The sequence below is a fragment of the Dreissena polymorpha genome, chromosome 14 (assembly GCF_020536995.1).
Source record: "Dreissena polymorpha isolate Duluth1 chromosome 14, UMN_Dpol_1.0, whole genome shotgun sequence".
In the NCBI taxonomy this organism is placed as follows: Eukaryota; Metazoa; Mollusca; class Bivalvia; order Myida; family Dreissenidae; genus Dreissena; species Dreissena polymorpha.
This window is the reverse complement of record NC_068368.1, coordinates 71,250,971-71,271,027: the sequence shown is the minus strand read 5'-3', so window position 1 is coordinate 71,271,027 and position 20,057 is coordinate 71,250,971. Positions and strand designations below refer to the sequence as shown.

At 32.3% G+C, this 20,057-nt stretch overlaps 1 protein-coding gene across 1 annotated transcript in view; it reads left to right on the top strand.

Annotated features, from left to right (window-relative positions):
* Window positions 1-1,057: 1,057 nt before the first annotated feature.
* Window positions 1,058-20,057, top strand: part of LOC127857467 (multiple epidermal growth factor-like domains protein 10) — a 35,938-nt gene continuing 16,938 nt past the window's right edge. Inside the window, exons 1-8 of the mRNA XM_052393861.1 lie at window positions 1,058-1,149; window positions 2,696-2,781; window positions 2,951-3,193; window positions 10,213-10,416; window positions 10,958-11,149; window positions 11,532-11,747; window positions 14,910-15,035; window positions 15,448-15,597. Coding sequence (XP_052249821.1) covers window positions 2,721-2,781; window positions 2,951-3,193; window positions 10,213-10,416; window positions 10,958-11,149; window positions 11,532-11,747; window positions 14,910-15,035; window positions 15,448-15,597 — 1,192 coding nt within the window. The 5' untranslated portion in view covers window positions 1,058-1,149; window positions 2,696-2,720. The remainder of the gene's footprint in view (window positions 1,150-2,695; window positions 2,782-2,950; window positions 3,194-10,212; window positions 10,417-10,957; window positions 11,150-11,531; window positions 11,748-14,909; window positions 15,036-15,447; window positions 15,598-20,057) is intronic.

The following is a 20,057-nucleotide window of genomic DNA, read 5'->3' as shown; positions in this document are numbered from 1 at the left end:
TGGGACTGTTAGAACGTAAAAACGTAAATTTCACATCTACAGCAAAGAGCTCTTTGACATCGTGAGGTAAATATTTGCAGAAATATCTTGTTTTGATTTTTACCAAATTATCGAGTTCTAATGCACAAACTCGGAAGCCGTTCGGGGTAATGGAAATTTACGAAAAACGCTATATTTCACGAAGTTCATTAACGGTTTAAAACCTTAAGAAAATGTTTGTTTCTACCGTTTATTCAGGCTTGCGTTTGATAAAGTGTACATTTACTGCTTTATGATTTATAGGATTGTGTTTATTTAAAGGGGCCTTTTCACAGATTTTGGCATGTATTGACGGTTGTCATTAAATGCTTTATATTGATCAATGTAAACATTGAATCTATAAAGCTCCAGTAAAAAAACACAATAACAAAAATTAAAGTAAGAAAAAAGGTAACCCTCAACGGGGCTCGACCCACTGAACCCTGGAGTCCTGGAGTTAAAGTCAACCACTTAGACCACTCGGCCATCCGTGCTCATACCATGAATGATGTATTTTATACTTTATATATGCAATCCTCGTAGTATCACACAATAAAAAGAAAACAATAGAACTCTCCAAATTATTCAATCGTTCCGCGTTGCAACGCTTTATAATTTTTCAAGAATATTGATCGGCAAAAGATGCACATAATGGATATCTTAGAGCATGGTAAATGTTCACTATTACTATTTCCTCACAAATATCATTACTACAACGAAAATGTGCGAATCTGAAACATTTTTTTTATTTTTGTCGATTTACCAAAACGTGAAAGGCACCTTTAATTATCATATACTAAAAGACTAATAAAAACAATACCCCGCGTTATGAGAACAGTAGGTACGCAACCAACACTTAAAACTATCAGAGCAATGGTTCAATAATTTTGCATTCACATCCTTCAAAGGTTCTTCAACTTCAAGTACTACGATATAATTAATACAGCTCGTAACGTGTGAATATTGACTTAGAGATAGCTTATCTGCTCTTAAACTTCCTTGTTATTTTCGAGGTCGTATATTTTGAACATTGGTAACAAAACTATCGGACAGTATATACGGATGTGTTTAAGACAGTGTTTGTTTTTGAATTATGGGACTTATCGGAGCTATTTGACATGTAAAACACAGGTAATTACTTTAATAAATTCAATTATATAATAATTAAATAATAAAAAAATATATTAAATGTAAAAAAAAATATAATATATACTATTATTTATATGTATAAATATAAATATAAATTATATTATATTTTTTATTACAAACAAATAATTATTATGTTTGCGAGTTCGCAAGTTCGATGCGCACCTTAGCCTTTTTTAACATGATTGTAATTTGAGGACATAATCCCTACTCTTACTACATTGTATTTTAAATGGTTATAACATATACAGTTGCAATATGTTAGTTTATACATTGTATACGCCGAGCGAACGCGAGATTGGCTTCTGGCAGCTCATGAGAACTATGTTTTGCTTCCGACGCTGCCCGATTCCAATCTCGCGTTCGGTCGTAAATGTTCGGATATCGTCGCGGGAAACTCACATTGAATGCATTGTCAGACAAATAATAAAAACGAGCATTTTGTATCTCATAATATTTTGTTACCATACCAAATCTAGCGTTGACATTTTGGCTATTGCTATAAGGAGCACGTATTGTGTATGGGTTAACTTTATTTTACAACATTTTTAACAAAATATTCGTTGATTTTGAGTGTTTGTGGGGCTTTAATATTATGTTGGCATAGTGTCATTATTACATATGTCTGAATTTATTCAAACGTCTAATCATACGGTTATATACAATGGTGCTAAGGCATGTTTCAAGTTTTATATTTGCTGGCTTTAGTGTGCAGTGAAGTTGATTCATATGCAAATTTGTGTATTTTAAATTAATATTCGCCAAGAACAAACATGTGTCAAACATGCAAAACTTTAAATTTTATTTTGTCGTTACAGCAACCATTTTTTCATGTTCGGAATCTTTTTAATATTTTTTGAAGAGGGCCATACGATATAACTTTGTGTGAAATTATAAACAAATCTAACAAAAGTGTTATATAAACGTTGTTTCGCCACATTTACATTTTTGAGCTATGTTGGCATTTTGCATAATTGTATGAAAGGCAAACATGTGTGTCAATTTATTTTCAACTATGACCATTTTTTAAGCAACTGACGGTGAATAGATGGTAAGCAGAACCGTATGTACATAAATGTTGGGATGATTGCCCTTCAATGAAATTGTATGTACATTGTTATGGTGATTGGCCAATAACAATAGGAGATACGTCTCTTCATTCAGACATTTAATGCAATGGAGCAAACACTTTCGAATAGTTATAACAAGCGGCCATCTTATGACCATTGTTGTTAAATTATTTTCAAAGCTTTAGATCTGGTTTAAAAAATTGTGTTTATACATATTTCTATAAAATTGCAGCCATATTGTGAAGTCAAGCAGATGTATTTGCAAGTGTTTGGTAAAGGAGTTTGTTCGTTTTCAAATGAGATTTGGCAAGAATATTGAATCGCCTGTGCATGTTTAGATAAAAAAAGTAGACATTGAGTAAGCGTAAATTATGTATGTTCTAAAATTAATTTTGTTATTTAATGTGTGGATTATACATCTTGAACCTAACTATCTTAATCCTACCTTTATTTTTATTCAGTTTATTCACCAAAACAATTGCTGAAATGAACAACTTCGCAACAGTCATTATCATATTCGGGTGTGTTTTAGTGTGGGCATATGCAGGTATTTTATCATTTTATCGTTTTGTTTAACTTTAACATTATTGATTGTGTACAGTAATTTAGTCACCATGCAAACATTTCATGTTTAAGTCAACACCTCAAGTAGTATCAATGATTGCAATATCCTTGCCATTGTTCGCTAGTTTTTCAAGCGAATTCATTATCTGCAGATCGCGAATTGATACAATACTTAAGGTCAAGCGGCAATGAAATTACTATCACAAACGGCGGGGACGTGCTTTTATACGGTAACAAAAAATGGGAATCGAATCGAGTTATAGATGGAAGTATTGGCGATGCAGCCGACTGCAGCTGTTGCGCTGCTTTACATCGCCCAGCTTGGATCAGCATAGATTTCCACAAGCCTCATTCATTTTCCCAAATAGTAGTGTATGGTAGAAATGACGCATCAAGTAAGTATGAATCGTTCAGTTGTGCTTCTGTTTCGTTTGTGAAAAGGAAACAAACAACAAAAATTGTGTTGTTTATTCTTACACGATACGAATATTGTTTTTTATATACAAAGCAAATTTATCATGCGATAATGACTTGCGGGGAAGAATGAATATATAACGATACGATATAATAATATAATTAAACACAGCGTAAAATTTAAAAATCGTTCAGTAATACCTATGTTTGTCAGTTTGTTACATTTACTATAGTATTGACGCCGTATTAGATCTTTGATTTTCATAAATAGATCTGACGTCCTTCGCTCATTTCTATGATTGTTCTAGACTTAGGATTAAGAGTTTTGTTAGACGGTAATATGCAATTTTGATTGTTACACATAAATCTGACATTATTCGGTCATTAATATGATTATTATCGACGCCATGTATTTTTTTTATTATTAGATAAGTAAAGATTAATGTTAAAAAGTAACTCGTGTTTCGCACTCGTTATTGAATTTCATCTAAATTCCTGACCGTGGGTTATTCGACAAAAACTGTTATACAATGTATTTCTTCTAAACATCGAAAATATTAACAGAACAGAACAGAGCATAAAAGTTTTTTTTTATTTTAGCATGACTTAAAATGTAAAGTGCATCCTCATGTACATGCATATCCCATCCTAAACAGCATGTTTGTGAAGTACATGTGTGTGTATACAAAACATGCATCATTTCGGAGATCAATTTACATAAATACGAAATAAACAGGTTTTCATGCAACTGTTGTATTGATGAGGTGAATACATAGTGGACACATAATGTCAAAAGTATTGTAATAATTGTAGCAGTATACTACATTATTATGTACCTTATTTCTGTAGTGAAATAATATAATTATTTCAAACTACATTTATAAGGTATTTTTATACATTTTCAACATGAATTAATAGAAAAATTCATAAATATTATATCAGGATACATATAATTAAATAAATCAAACGTTGTGGCTGTATTTTCATTCGAAATTAAATAATTTGAGAAATATAGAATTGGGAAATGCTAATTGTGTAAAGGCTATAAGATATAAAAGAATACAGCTACCTTTGTTATATTTATTGTTTAAGTATAATCCCAATGAAGACCATCTTAAGGAAAACGAAACCATAGTTGATATATGGGGATATGTTTCCTTGGTGGAACATATTATTTAGAAAGCAATCCATAAGGTCTTAATGTAATATATCTAAATGTATATACAAGCGATAATCATAACACAAAGTCGAACATCTATGCAAAAAAAAGTATAAATGTTATATAGAGATATAATTGCACGTAGATAATTAATTTATATTTTACGATTTATACAACAAATGCGACAAAAAACTTATTAAACAATTATAAATGACTTTAATATTTAAATAACAAAATACAACAACAAAAAACATACACATACAAATTACAATGCATATTTAACAAGGCTATGGTACAATTTATTTAGGCATAGCTTCAGTATTTCGTTTGCATGACTCGCCAAAATATTTCGAAATAATTTCTAGTTGCACAATTAATTTGGAAAACCTTTGATTATAATTTTGATTTAAAGGGTACGAAGGGAGTAGTATGCCATGCGACATTTGAAGACAATTTATAATGGTTTTGTACTGCCACAACCTAAAAGGAGCCATGGACAATACAAAACATATTAACATTTTTCTAATTTTCTACGCATGTTTGTATAGATATGTATGTTATAATTGAACCTATATTCGAGTTATTTTATAATACGGAAGTTCCCCATGTAAAGAAAGATGGTCGCAAAAGCAACAAAACAACTGCCCAAAATGTCGACAGCTATATATAAGCGTGTTAATTTACTGTATAACTTACAAACGCCTTGAATATTTTAACAATCTATATTACAGAATAACATGCTTATCGATCAAAATGAAATAAAAAATGTTATTATCAACAATGATCATATTGCCGGGTTTAAAAAGAAATAAGGTAAGAGCGATAATCATCATATGGCAGTTAATCATACACAAGTCAAATGTGCGTAGTCTCACCTTTTAGCCAATTGTCCAGTTTAGTGCATATCTGTTTGGTCACATTTTTTCATTATTCAAAACCTACATTCAATCTTATAGAATGTGTTATAAATATTAGTTTTGCTTAATGATTATATCATTGACTCAAACTTATCACAGTTTTAATTATAAGCCGATATGAATGACCAAGTGGCCTTGGCCATCTTTACCTAATAAGGTCATCACCTGAGTCAAGGTAATTTTGTCTAACGAAACAGGATTGAGCAGACGTTTTATATCGAACGAATCAGACCGTATAATATATTCAGCATGGTTAAAGATAGGTCCTGTTGAATTTATAAAAACATATACAAATATATTAATACAAAGTCAGCTTGACAAGACATACTTAATTATAAAAGTAATATTCTACAGCATTATCATTCCTATTTACTATAGTATGTGAATAAGAATTTTTTAAATTAAAAGCAACCAATGAATTATCAAAAATTATTACCGTTTATGAGGATGAACATACGATTCTTAACTAATTTTCCGTATTTAAAAGTGATTTTATTTGAACAAATTCGTCTTTAACAAACGCATTTTTGTATTTAAGCGTTCATTTGTGTCTTTATTTGTAAATACATATATACCGACGGATGCTTGTACTAAAACAGTTGTGACTACACTGTTTATATCCGAGCAATATCTAAATACGCATATGCATTGATACTAATCTTCATTATCTTCAATATTAAAACACAAATACTACCTTTCTTTAATAACTATATTTATAATATATAGTACAGTGTGTATTCTAAGAGTTAGCACACTGACTGAATGCCAGTTTGCTAAAAATATACACAAACCATACATGGGAACTTTGTCAAAGTTTAGTTACTACGACATTATAAATGAAACATAAGTACAAAATAAATAAATAGTTGAACAGATGCTGAAAAAATAAGGCAGTGTATTTTGACACAATTAAGAAGGAGGCCTTTGGCTTATACAATCTTCTGTCAATTGTTAATAAGACGATAATTAATACGCAGATAACGTGCAAAAACATAACTCCATAAAACTGTCACGTGATGTCAAAAAGAAAACATGGATTTTGCAATACACTTGGTGCAATAAGATCAGGACAGTTGGATATAATATTTGAGGTTACGGTTAAAGAATCATGTATTGCGTATACATAGTTAAGTAGAGTATATACTAATTGGTACGTGTACAGTTAGGAAACAATTATGAAAAATAAACATGGTTTACGAGAAAAAGAGAATACAATGGACAACAATAAATACTCAAGATATGGCCCTTCAGAAAAATATGATAAAATCAATGAAAATGATTAACGTATAAATGGACATATTCAGATAGTGTTAAATTATGTTTATTTGTTTCGTCTTTAAGAACAAAGAGATTGAGTTTAATTGTTATGGGTCGGAATTAAGACAGGTAATCAAATAAACTAACTATGTAATCACAATTGAAAGCTTACGGGAAGGAAACATGATATTTATGTTCGATTTCACCACATTGACTATAACGGGTTTTCATGATATTCTTCGAATACAAGTGCTAAGTTACGCTGCTTCAATGCATCATAAGTCGTGCATTATAAATATTAAATGTTCAATACCAGTTATGCCTTTTGGGGCGTTTCTATTTAAGGTTTGAAATTTAAAAAAGTGACGTCATTTTTGCTGAAAGGAACTGACATACGATGCTATGGTGTTCGCTAATGAAAATCAGTTCTATTTCGGAAGGGATAAATGAAATCAAAATATAAAGATGTACAAAAGTATACATTTAATGCAAATGTTTTTATTTTTTCGAATGTTTTTTTTCATGACTTTAAAATGCATGCAGTTAAATTGAAGGATTTGATTTGCAATCGGAGATTCTGAAACACTGGACTCTGTCGTTAGATAGTCATATAAACTGCCTGAACTCTGCTAAGACAAATTTCATACATTTATTAGTAATCCATATTAAAACCTTATGAACTGTCACAAATTAGATCATCTTTACTTATTTGCAAAGTTCTCTTAGCTTGACAGATTTATTTCTGTATAGCGACTAAATTGAACACACCAAATTGGAAAGATGCGGTATATTTGTATTTTTGTTGCCAAATAATTATATAAATATATGTATGTAATATTCTTTCAACAAAGTAACTCCAATTGTACCTGATGATTTATGTCGTGTTAATCAGATTTTGTAAACAAATCGCACACATAGTGTTTGTTTGTGTTTTTCGAGTTTTTTGTGTTTGTACTTTGATAGAATATATCAAATATTGTCTTTAAATTATATGCGTCTCGCGTAGATTTGAATTAGTAAATAGTTATTTTTAAAAAGATTTTAGAATGATAGCTTTGTAAACAGGCGAGTCGTTCATATCTTCATTGTAAATGAAAGGAGGCATCGAATAAACTAAGATGATGAGATAGTCTGTACACATACTCTCCTAGAAAGAGTATTAAGGTAAACTTTCTTAACTGATTTTATCAGAAAGAAACAAAATGGTGCTGAAGACAAATGCGCAAGTGATTGACCATATTTATTAGCTTAGATGTCTTGTATGCTGTTTTCGATCACTTAGGCCACTATAAACCAAGTAAAATAATTTGTTCGAATGGTAACATTTGAAGTTTGACTATTTATATAAAAGTAGTTATATGCTGTTTGAATTGTGTAGTATATACCTATATAAGCATTAAAAACAGTGTTCAAGGTAAATGGTGCCCTTGGTCACTTATAAATATTATCATTATTTATAATGAAAACTTCGATTTTTACACTGAAAAATTGATCGAGAAACCCTTTAATATTAAAATAAAGCAAATGGAATATTAAAAGCTTTCTGATTGTTTAAAAAATGGGTCGCCGACTCCGACAAAACGCTAATAGACGATCATTCGATGATAAGATCGATTTTAGTTCCACTGGTTTCTGTTCTGCAGTTCAGTGATCAGTGGACCGATCTGTTAAAGTTTTGCTTTTTCAAGGATTTCTAAATATATCGAGGTTACAATCGCCGCTGATAATAATGTCATTATCAAAAGCAAGAAAAACGCAAGTACAACACGAAGATGCTCTTCATATTAACATTTAGGCACACATTTGGCGCTGGCTCAATGCGTGTCATAACATTGTCGAATAAGAAAATAAGGATCTCGCGTTTGGTATATTAAGCCAAGCAGGCTCAACAATAGGCACGATAGCTATCTTACGGAGCATTCCAAACATAGGTTATGAAAAACGATTGTAGAATAATTTGCATAGTGCAAGATTTGTTATATAATAAACCTTAAATTAAAAGTTGAAATATTTGAGAAAAAACATTTTTATTTAAAAATAGCCTTAAATTATAGTGTCGTTTGTTTTCTATCATGTGACAGATTAAATAGTAAGCAAAATACAAAGACCAAGATTGTAAGGAACATTAACACATTTTAAAGAAAGGAACATTTCCTCACGCATATAATTAACAATGTCTAGTAAATTTCACAAACATGAATGTTTAATCACAAACAAAACAGAAAAGAGCAAAACAATAGAAGATGTAACCACTTATTTTATTTTAATAAATACCGCGAGTCAAGTGATGTCGCAATACAACTATTGTCGAGATATACATACAAGTATCCTCTTTCTCTGACATTGCGTCCCATTCTATGAGCAAGTATATGACGCAGTGGCATACTTCACATTCAGTGACAAGACCGGTCCTAAATAAAATGAAATTTTGATTACTGTAAAACCGTTAAATCCGTGTGGTACGAATTTTCGTGGATTTCGTTGGTCCACTGAACCACGAATTTAAGTAACAACGATTATTTATACATTTTTAATCCGAAATCGGTCATTTCCGAACGTCATTTCCGACATTTTCTTGTGTTGTCAGTTATCCGAGATATTTGATTTTGTAATAGTTATTTCACTTCAGTAGGTCACATTATACTATATCTATCAGTTTTTCTTTTTTTTTATTCATCATCGTTAATGTACGTTTTATTAATCATGGTAAATAAATATAATAAATAGCATTACCAATGTAAAGAAAAACAAATTTCTTTTACGTGACGTCGTAAAATAAACAATTTGCAGATTTATCATATATGTCAATATGCGCAAATTAAATTTAAAAGAGACATAACGGTTTTCACACATGTATTTTGGGGACCTTATCACTCAAGTGTTTCTACTAGGGGACCGATTGCGCTGAGAAGTGCAAATATTCTCAAAACAACATCGATGGCAATTAGCTAGCTGGGACCCACAAATGCGCCGCTTTATCGCTCTTATCGACAATTATCGGCAACACTGTCATGCTTCAGTGCACATTAACCTCAAGTTTTGCTGTCAACACAGATTAGCAGATTATGCTTCGTTATTACTCTGGTTGTTTTAATAAAAGTATAATTATTGCGACGGGCAGTCTTCCCCGAAAATTTGAAATCCACGAAATTACGTGTCAACGAATTAGTTGTTTTTCATTAAACCACGAAATTTCATACCGACGAATTTCTATACGTTTACAGTATTCAAATTTCTCTTGTTAAATGTGTAAATAGGCTATTCAATATTAAACTGCGTGACAAATTGCAATTACGTTTTCTTTTTCTTGTTCGAAGCAAACACATAATGTTACAACAACTTTACCCTATATAATGTGTGATCATGCCGTTGCTATAAAAGTGTGATCATATCGTTACTATAGATCGATGATTATGGTAGAGTATTAATACACACATCAAAACAAATTTTTACCAATCGAGTATTTATCTGATACATACAAATAGGAAATGCCATATGAAACGAGTTTTAAACCCTCATAAAACGGTTTGGTTTCGTTGCTGGTGATGGTAGTGGTGGTAATTTGTATTTAGTGGCCTACACATGTGCTTGCGCCATGTATGGACTTATTGTATTGCTATTGTTTCATGTTGATTGAATTGAACTTTCTATTTACATAAAATTTCAGTCACCCAATCACAAAATCTACAAATTACCATCGATGATGGCTTCGTGACGTTTCAACAATCAATTGATGTCAATACTACAGGAGTATTTGTGTTAAATGCGTCTGAGTCGCATCAAATTGTTCAATCAATCAATATTTCTTCGTACAGTAATGGCGTCAGTGAAACCATCATGACCGTTTGCGAAGTAAAGGTTTTTCAAACAGGTAAGGGACCTTTTGTCATCATAATGTTCTTATCATAAATTGAATGTTGAGATAGGCAGACAATCAAATCGCCCAAATGAATTGTATGCATTTTTCCATTCTATAAAATATATAGAAATCCGTTCCAAATATCTTTTCATTTGGTACCATGTTGGAAATTCAGTATCTGATTTGTATTCATAAATGGGATAAACTAATGAAAAAATTAATCATGAATCATAACTTTTGTATACCATCTGTTAAACAAAATCAATTCCTAATTTTGCTGTTATATGTATATCTATTTAAAAGTATAATAAATAAGGGTACTTGTAGTTACAATGAAACTATGTGATTGTATATTGTGTGTGTATATTGTGTGTTTTGGGGTCGGTTGCCTTTACTAACTTGAATAACAGTGTTTGAGTTTGAGTAAGATAATTCAGAACATTTTAGTTGTACAATTCATTTTCTGAATGTGTAAATAACCGATAGAAGTAAAGTTATTTTTAAGTATATGAGCATGAATTTACAGTGTGAGTGTAAATGGTTTATTCGACAGTCAATAAAACAACACAGTCATCAACGTATGGAGAGTGTTATGCAAACAATGCCCTTAACAACATAACGTTTTCCACCCTCGGGGAGATATGTAAAGCGTGTGCCGTGACAGACGGCTCACAAATACCTTGGTGGGAACTTGATCTTGGCGATGCACATTTACTCAGAGAATTCAGGATTCTTGGACGAACTGGTAAAATAATTTGTGTACGTAATAGTTGAATAATCAAGAAAGTATACATAATAAATGAAGCAAATGAAGCCGAAAATATAATTCTTTGTTGTTACAACATTTTAGTCGTATAAACGAGATAACTCTCATAAAGTCAGGGTTTCGACATAGCTTCCTACTAGTGACCATATTCTCTTGTATACTAGCAACTTGCAACCTAACCTGATGCTTTATATTGACCTAGCTATTACGATGATCTAAATTGTATTCATTTTATGTTTTTGGCATAAGTGTTGTTATATAGGTAGTGAGTAAGAACATACTTCCTCTCTTGAGAAAGTTTAACTGAATACCATATACTGAATACCATATTTTGTATAAGTATAATAATTATTTGTTACAGATCAAATTAATTCTGGACAGAGCACAGACCTTAATATTTACATCAGTAATAAAACACTGAAAGGGCTAATTGACAACTCATATGACAATCTTCATTGTGAAGACACCCCGTGTACAGTTCATTTTGATCAACCGAGAGTCGCCCGTTTTATTACAGTCAACCATCCAAGTAATTATCCTGTAATTACACTTTGCGAGGTTTACATAGATGCTGGATGTAAGTTGTTCTTAATTGCGTAGGAAATGTTGTTTGATGTTCCGTTTGTATTCTAGAAATTACTTTACATATAATAATAAAATAATATATATGTGTATATATTATTTATAAATCATTTTCATAAATATTGCATGGGAATTATATTGTAAACGAAAATTAGCTGCACGAGTGAATGATTCCTAGCGTGTTTAACATTTAATTTTGAATAATTGATCTCGTCTAATAGCGTGCAAGAGTCTCGATGATGTTGGTTGAATAACGTGTTGAGCATCTTCCCTTCTTTTAATAAAACTGAATTGAACGTTAGCAATACCACAAAAAGGGTGTACATCCAGTTATACATATCAACGTATGCGTAAACGTTTAGCCAGATGAGATGTTTGATTCACTATAAAATTCGTTTTTATTTATCTAAGAATTCAGTGTATAAGCGTTTAAGCTTACATAAATAATAAAATATAAAAATAATTTAACTTGATGCTTCTGATTTTGTAACGCATTTAAAATTCAAAAGCCAATTTTGAATGTTAACTTTAAAGAAAAAATATTTATATTACATTTGATTACCGAATATCCCACGTAAGAATTACGTCATGCGTGCGAATAACGAGTGTTTTGATAGCAAAAGCATATTTAATCCTGATCGTGGTTAATTCAACAAGTACTAATGATAGAAAAAATATTATAATTTCGATTTTAACACTAAAGTATTGTTCATTTTCTGTATATTTGAAGTAAAGACAAAAGAACCATATTTATCGTTAATCCAAGCACACTCCTGATCTCGTTAAAGTTGCAGCGGTTTCTTTGAAGAACAGACACTCCAGATATATTAATTTTAATGACAGGATATATTGACATATACAAATATGTTAAGTGTTTTTCGACGTCCGGTTACTGCAATGATTGGTTCAAACGTTGCTCAGCTTAACTTGGTCAATAAAAGTTCCAAAGAGAATGATTACTTGTCGCGATAGTGGTCTGGTAAGATTTCCTTAAGATTCTTCGGCTTTTCCCAAAAGCCCAAGACCTGAGTACATATGAAACTCCTTTTAAATAAACTTAAAATATGGCCATTACCTCTTTATTTAAATAAAAAGCCCCAACTATCGTCAGTCTAGTAAGTTAATTCGTTAAGAGTGTTGGGGAAAATGCGGAATTACTTCATTATCCCCACGCTTTTAAACGCTAGGAGATATTGTATTGATCTCCACTTTCTTAATCGTCAGTTCGGCCACCAACTCCTTCTACACTATTAGCACCAGAACCTTAAAACTTACACACATGGTAGCTATGAGCATATGTGACGGTGACGGCGACGGAATTTCGATCTGACCCCTGGGTCAAAAGTTATGGGTAAATAAATGGGTAAAATGGGTAAAACAAATACTCCTTTTACTAACAACATGCGACGCACATGATAATAACTTTTGACCGAGGGGTCAGATCAAAATACCAAATAGTGCACCGTCGCCCATATGCTTATAGCTACCATGTGTGTACGTTTCAAGGTTCTAGTGCTAATAGTGTAGGAGGAGAACCAGTTGAGAACCACACCCACCCAGAATTTAGTTTTAACATAACTTCTTCATTTATTCTCCAATTGACTTCAAATTAATACTGAAAATCTCTTATGACAACAAGGTCTATCTCAACCATCCATGTCCACATTATCCACCCCGGGCCCCAGCAACATAAGCGTTGCCCACCCAAAATTGCCTTTTAATATACCATCTATGCGGCGAGGGGATACGCGTCGGCCTCTGCCGCGCCACTTCTAGTTAATTTTGAAATAAACTCGAAGTTGCTAACCAACTTTATGGCATGTATCCTCAGTTGTCCTGTCCGTGTAAAACGCTATTATATTGTGTGATGTCTACTTAAAGTATTCTATAAAATATCTATTACGCAGCCTTGTTCTAATGATTTTAGAAGATTTTAATATTATTCTACTTCATTAAGAAAATTTACATACAAAATATCCATCAGCCATTAAATTCTGTTTAATATTTCTATAAACAAAATAACATGTAATTTGTATCGGCTATATGATAATGATAATAACTACAGCGGTAATAATAACATTATTGTTAGAAAAACAACATTCGAATGTATGGGCAACAGCAATAACTGTCAAGTGTTCATTACTTTTGAAATGGGGTTTCGAACTTTAAACAGGCATATCTAAGAAAAGATAACTACGCTTTTTCTGGAAGGGGAGAGAGCCAAACCAGTCACGTCAACAAGTATTGCTTAAGAGCGCATTAGCATAGTCTCCCGAGACTCAGCTATGACAACAACAACGTTAAATTTTAAACACAAAATAACATTTTCGTCGGTTTTAAGCTGTTCTGGTAAAAGTGCCACAGACATATTTTAAATATATATGTGAAAAGGGATATTTTTACTGCAATAACAATTTGGGCAGTAGCGTTTGCATGAACTCATTACTTTAACTGCTGTGATACGAGCACAATCCACGTAGTTTGTAAAGTATTAATGAAGCTTTTAAATGAGAAGGCCAAAGTTATGCCAATGTCAACGCCACACAGCTTGTTCAACGTTTGGTATAGTTTGACACTTAACATCCGTTTTCATTTCAAATATATAATATAATATTTATGTCGGTTCGTCAATTATTCAGGGACCTATGTTTTCATGAGCACACTGCTATAACTTGACCTTTGTATTGAGGATGAATTATTCTACAAAATATGTTTATCTGCGCGCAACAACTAATCCATTAAAAAATAGGCATCAAATTTGCAAAATTCGTTGCTACAATTATTTGATCCATTATGTCGGCGATGTTATCGATTTTGCAGTGAATGTAGCATGCTGATTAACACAGATAACATAAAAAAGGTTCATAACGTATGTGTTACGTTCATGTATGTAATTAAAAAATTAAAAAAACAACATAATTTTAATGGAATACGTTATAACAGAACTGTGCGTGTGTATAGTACTTGAAACGTGTTTAAATGGGTTAATTTTACTGTACAAATTTTAAAAACATTAGGATCCGTCCATACTGGTAATTATCGGCGAAATACCCACATTTGATTTCCTTCTTTTTCGATGTAATTATTGTAAAAATTGTATTAAGTGTTGTATTTACCAAACATGTATGTAAACGGACTTCTTTGTTGTTTATCTCAGATTGTCCACATAATAAATTCGGCGATAAATGCTCTCGCACTTGTCATTGTACGCAAACGTGTGACGATTTAACAGGATATTGTAACACATGTAGTCCTGGATGGATGTCTGCAACTTGCGAACAAGGTAGTGCGACTTCGTTTCTACACAATATTGCAGATACATTACGCGGAAGTGTTCATACTTTAACAAAGATATCAATGAACAAGTTAATGGTCACAACTATTCTGAACGTACAATTCTGTGTGTGTGTGTGTGTGTGTGTGTGTGTGTGTGTTTTTTTTTAAAGTTCTCTCTATATGACACCTGGTGTTATATGTATCCGGTCATTTCTAAAACAAAACCTATTTATTTAAACAAAATGGTTTTATTGTGGCTCAAATGATTGAATTTATCTACTTAAATCGCGTGAGAAATATCATTTTTATGTTCACAAAGTTTTTTTGTTGTATATGTTATAAAAACATTTAACATACAAATATTAATTATAATGCAGTAAGCATTTGATAGTGCTAAGTGGATCTACTTATTTTAACAGCTTGTCCTAACGGAAAATACGGTATAAACTGCCTCATGAACTGCAGCAAACAGTGTCGGAAACCAGGTGTCTGCCTCAATTCAAACGGCAGCTGTATGAGCGGTTGTACAGAAGGATACAATTACACTGCATCACCATTGTGCGATAAAGGTAAGAATTGATGTCCATATTTAATATTAACAGCTTTTTTCAGCTATAGATAAACTTTCAGATGACTTATTGAGATGTATTGATCGTTCTAAGGAAAACTGTACATATTTGAATACATTATATATAGGGTTATTGTTGCGTTGGGTTAAAGGGGCCTTTTCACAGATTTTTGCATGTTTTGAAGTTTGTCATTAAATGCTTTATATTGATAATTGTAAACGTTGGAACTAAAAAGCTCCAGTACAAAATCGAGAATACAATTTAAAAAAAAGAAAAAAAGTAACCCTTAACTTGGCTCGAACCTCTGACCCCTGGAGTCCTGGAGTAAAAGTATGTACCATGTAGACCACTCGGCCATCCGCGCTCACACAATGTACAAATTATGTTATACTTTATATAAGCAATCCTCGTAGTTTCACAAAATATAACGACTACAACAGAACGCTCCAAATTATTCAATCGTTTCGCGTGGCAACGCTTTATAACTTTCAGGTGTTTAAACCGTCAAAGATGCATATATTGGCTATTTTAGAGCATGGTAAATGTTCAGTATTACTTTTTCCTGATAAATATCATAACTAAAACGAAAATTTGCGAATCTGAAACAACTTTTTTTTAATTTTGTCAATTTACCAAAGCGTGAAAAAATATGTATCCAGAAACAAGAGTGAATTTGTTTTATTTACCGAACGCAACAGCTTTCTCCTTATGTTTTCGTTTAGAACATATAAAACAATAAAACAACACTCGAGATAAGCTCCTCCGCCATGCATTCTAATTTGTATTTGGATGCCATACACATGCCAATATATATTATTATAACGATTCTTCTATAATGTGAAGTGGCAAAATTTTGAGCTTTTTTGTTTATAAAATTTATGAATTCAGAGACTAAGATTTTTGCATTTTTATGTTAGAAAGCATTTAAATGTGTTTAAGAAATAACTTATACAAGTAGAAAGTACAGGTTTTTTGTGAAAAGATTGTTGCGTTTGTTCGTTATTCAGTACAACACATTTTTGGTTCAGAATCTAGTTTACGTGGAAGTTTAAATATGTATTTGCATTTGCTTTCAATTCTTTGTTACAGTATGTTTATCATGGTATAAACATGATCACAATAAAACGTAATAAATGTATTCCAACCGTTATAGAATGCTATCGTGTTTACCTCACTTGAGCTCAACGTGCTCATGGTGAGCTATTTGAGTACCTTGAGTTCCATCTTTTCTTCAATCTACATATTTTAATAACATATGCGCAGAAAGAAATTTATGAAACTTAATAATAAGGTTTTATAGTTGTTTCCCATGAACAATATTCAAATGATTTCGTTCTTTTGCTTAAAAATATCACGGTCCCAAAATGGGGTTTGGAAATAGAAACTTAAACAATCTTGTCCAATGAAACTGCAAGAACCAGAGGTTTCATTTGTGATGGCTTTGAATTTCGGTCACTTCATAGCTTTTTTAAGATCTTTCCTAATAGTCGAAAGTGGCCTTGAACTTATTTCCTGGACTTTTATATGGAATACCATACAAAATGTCTTGGCTGCTACTGCAAAGCCCGAGACTTTCGTATTTGGTTTGTTGCATCATTTGGAGATTGTCTACAATGTTTGTTTCTTTCAAATTATGACGTTAATGTAATCACCGGATGTCATCAGTTTTACCTTTAACGTTGAAGTGGAATCTTGTAAAGTTTTCTTGTGTTAAGCCATGTCATTTACGTTATGTAGTACCATCATCTTAAGATTCTCGAAAAATAAAAATAAAGCCATTTTTGAAAGCTTACATCAACCCACTGTTCATATTCATAATACAAACAAGCAGCAAACTCAATTTGTAATATGCGCTCTGAAACGATAATTCTCAGGGCTTTGCTATCTAATATTAAATATAAGACAGTTGCCTTCCACAAAAGTGTTCCAAATTATGCCTCTGGAGTTGAAACTTGCCACGAACCAAGAGAATAATTTTTATATAGACTTATAGAGCAAATTATTTTTTATACTACGCTTTTATAACAAGTCTAAGAGTTGCACATATTGGTAGGTAACATCGTTTAGTGGATCTCGAGTAAAAAACAATCAGCTACAGTTTCTCAGCAGAGCTTTCGATGATTCTAAGTGTCGTGTGTTTGGTTTCAGTCACGTAATTTTAATTTTAATACTTAACTAATTTATGAATGCATATTGATTACTTGTTAGAGTCAAGTAATTATTTATTTATTTGTTTTTGGTATATGACACTTGACATATTGTACTAACCATGCGATGCTTATAAAAGTTCTGAGAGTCGCAACGGGTATTATATATTTTATATTGTTTAATATTGCAGAATGTTCTGGTCATTTTGGACTAGATTGTGCATATGCATGTCACTGCAAAAATTTAACGGAACGATGCGATCATCTCACTGGCATTTGCAACTCCGGATGCACTGAAGGATGGGGTGGTGCCAACTGTAGCATCGGTAAATTTGTGTTCATATATGAAATAATTTATAATTAATTCACTTTATAAATAAACTCCAAAAGAGGAGTTTTGTTTAATATCTTTTTATTTTTCTGATTCGCATATTGTGTTAGTCATGTAATTTTTACTGTGTATTAAATAATTATTGACAATAATATACTAACGACTTTCTTTTCGGTTTCATCTATAGATCTCAACATAATACCTTCCGGAAAATACGTGGTCAGTGTAAATCAATCAAGCACATATAGCGATTGTCATGCTGATAATGCAATCAACGGGCAGTTTGGCAGCAAAGTCATGTCCGAAACTGAATTATGTGAACAATGCAGCGCAACATTTGGTAAAGAGGCTCCGTGGTGGTATTTACAATTTAACAAACCGATTCTTGGTAATAGCGTGAGGGTGTTTGGAAGAACAGGTGAGTATAACGCGTACCAACGATTAATTGCATGATAAATCATTCCTTAGTGGAATTCGTATAATATTTCATGTAACCTAGGCGATCTACAACGCCAGATCGCGATGTGTTATGCTTTCTGAATTATATCATCCATTGTAATGTAACGTTACCTAAGAACAACGTGATCCAGGCGAGCTATTGGGATACCGTGATGTCCGTCGTCTGCCCGTGAGTCCGTCTATGCGTCCGTAATATTTTTCTTCAATATATAACTCCATCTTCTGAACCGCTGTGTACAAAAGTAACGAAACAGCACAGAAATGTGTATGGTGACTTCTATCAAAATTCTTCGGTCCGTTGTTTTATAAGGTAATGGTTATCATAACAATTTGAAAAAAAAACTTCGGCTCTTTTTTCCAGTAAAACTGAACCTCCAATATTTTCAATATATTTGGTTGTTAGCATGGTATTGAGGTCTTTTTAACGAAATTTTAATCCAATCCCTTTTTAAACCGGTCCGGGGTACATTTTTGACATCGAGATATGTATTTTTAAAGTATTAAATAGGAGATAACCTTCAAACATCATCTTTTCTAAAACAACACAACCAAATGGTTTCATAGTTGGTATCTAGCATTATCATCTAGAGGTATTTTACAAAGTGTGTTCAAATTATACGAATAAATAAACTCGCCCATTTTTACAAATTGTACAGGGAATTAATTAGTAAATTGTCTAGTCTGAACCGTTGTGGTTTTATACATTGCATGAAGCGCCATTAGAGGCCCTCAAACATTCGTTTTATTTATGCAACACGGAATATACATGGCCTTGTACCGAAGACCACCAGCTTTAATTGACTTATATATAGCCTACTTGTGCAATATTCGTGTGTGAAACGACCAAACGACCATGGGTTGCCCTTTTTGCACGTGTTGTCATCTAAGGGACTACTTTGAAGTCTGTTTAAATTATGCACATGGCGTTTAAACTCACCTCGCCCCTTGGGTCATCAATTTTCAATTAAATGTTGTGTGCACAACCTTGATGCATATTCTTGTCTTAAATTTCTATCCCATGGGATTTATAGTTAGTATGAAGCATAATCTAATGTGGTATCAAGTATAGGTACCGAACTTAAATATGTTCACATTCAATTTAAACTGCGGTCGTAAACTAGCTTTGCCAGGGGACTGTCAATTGTGTAGGCAATATCTTTGAAAATGTTCTTGTCTGGTACCGCAAAGATCAATTTTTATTTATTGGGTATTTAACATAATCTCCATGCCCTGATTGATATTTTTCATATTATGCATCTGGGGTCAACATTGGAACGCCCCGGAGGAAAACTTGTTTACACATACGTTTTGGGGAAAACTTTTTTTTAAAAAGCTGCTTGCATTATGCGGCCAATCCCATATTTCGTATGTTGGGTCATCTTGCGATCCTCTATGAATTGTGTTCAAAAGTGGTCTTTCGCGATGGGTCACCAGTTGTTCGTTAGGCTATTTTGGGAAAACACTGACATCGGCATTAATATCCGTTATGCACCATAAACTTAAAGTATCTTACACATAGTTTT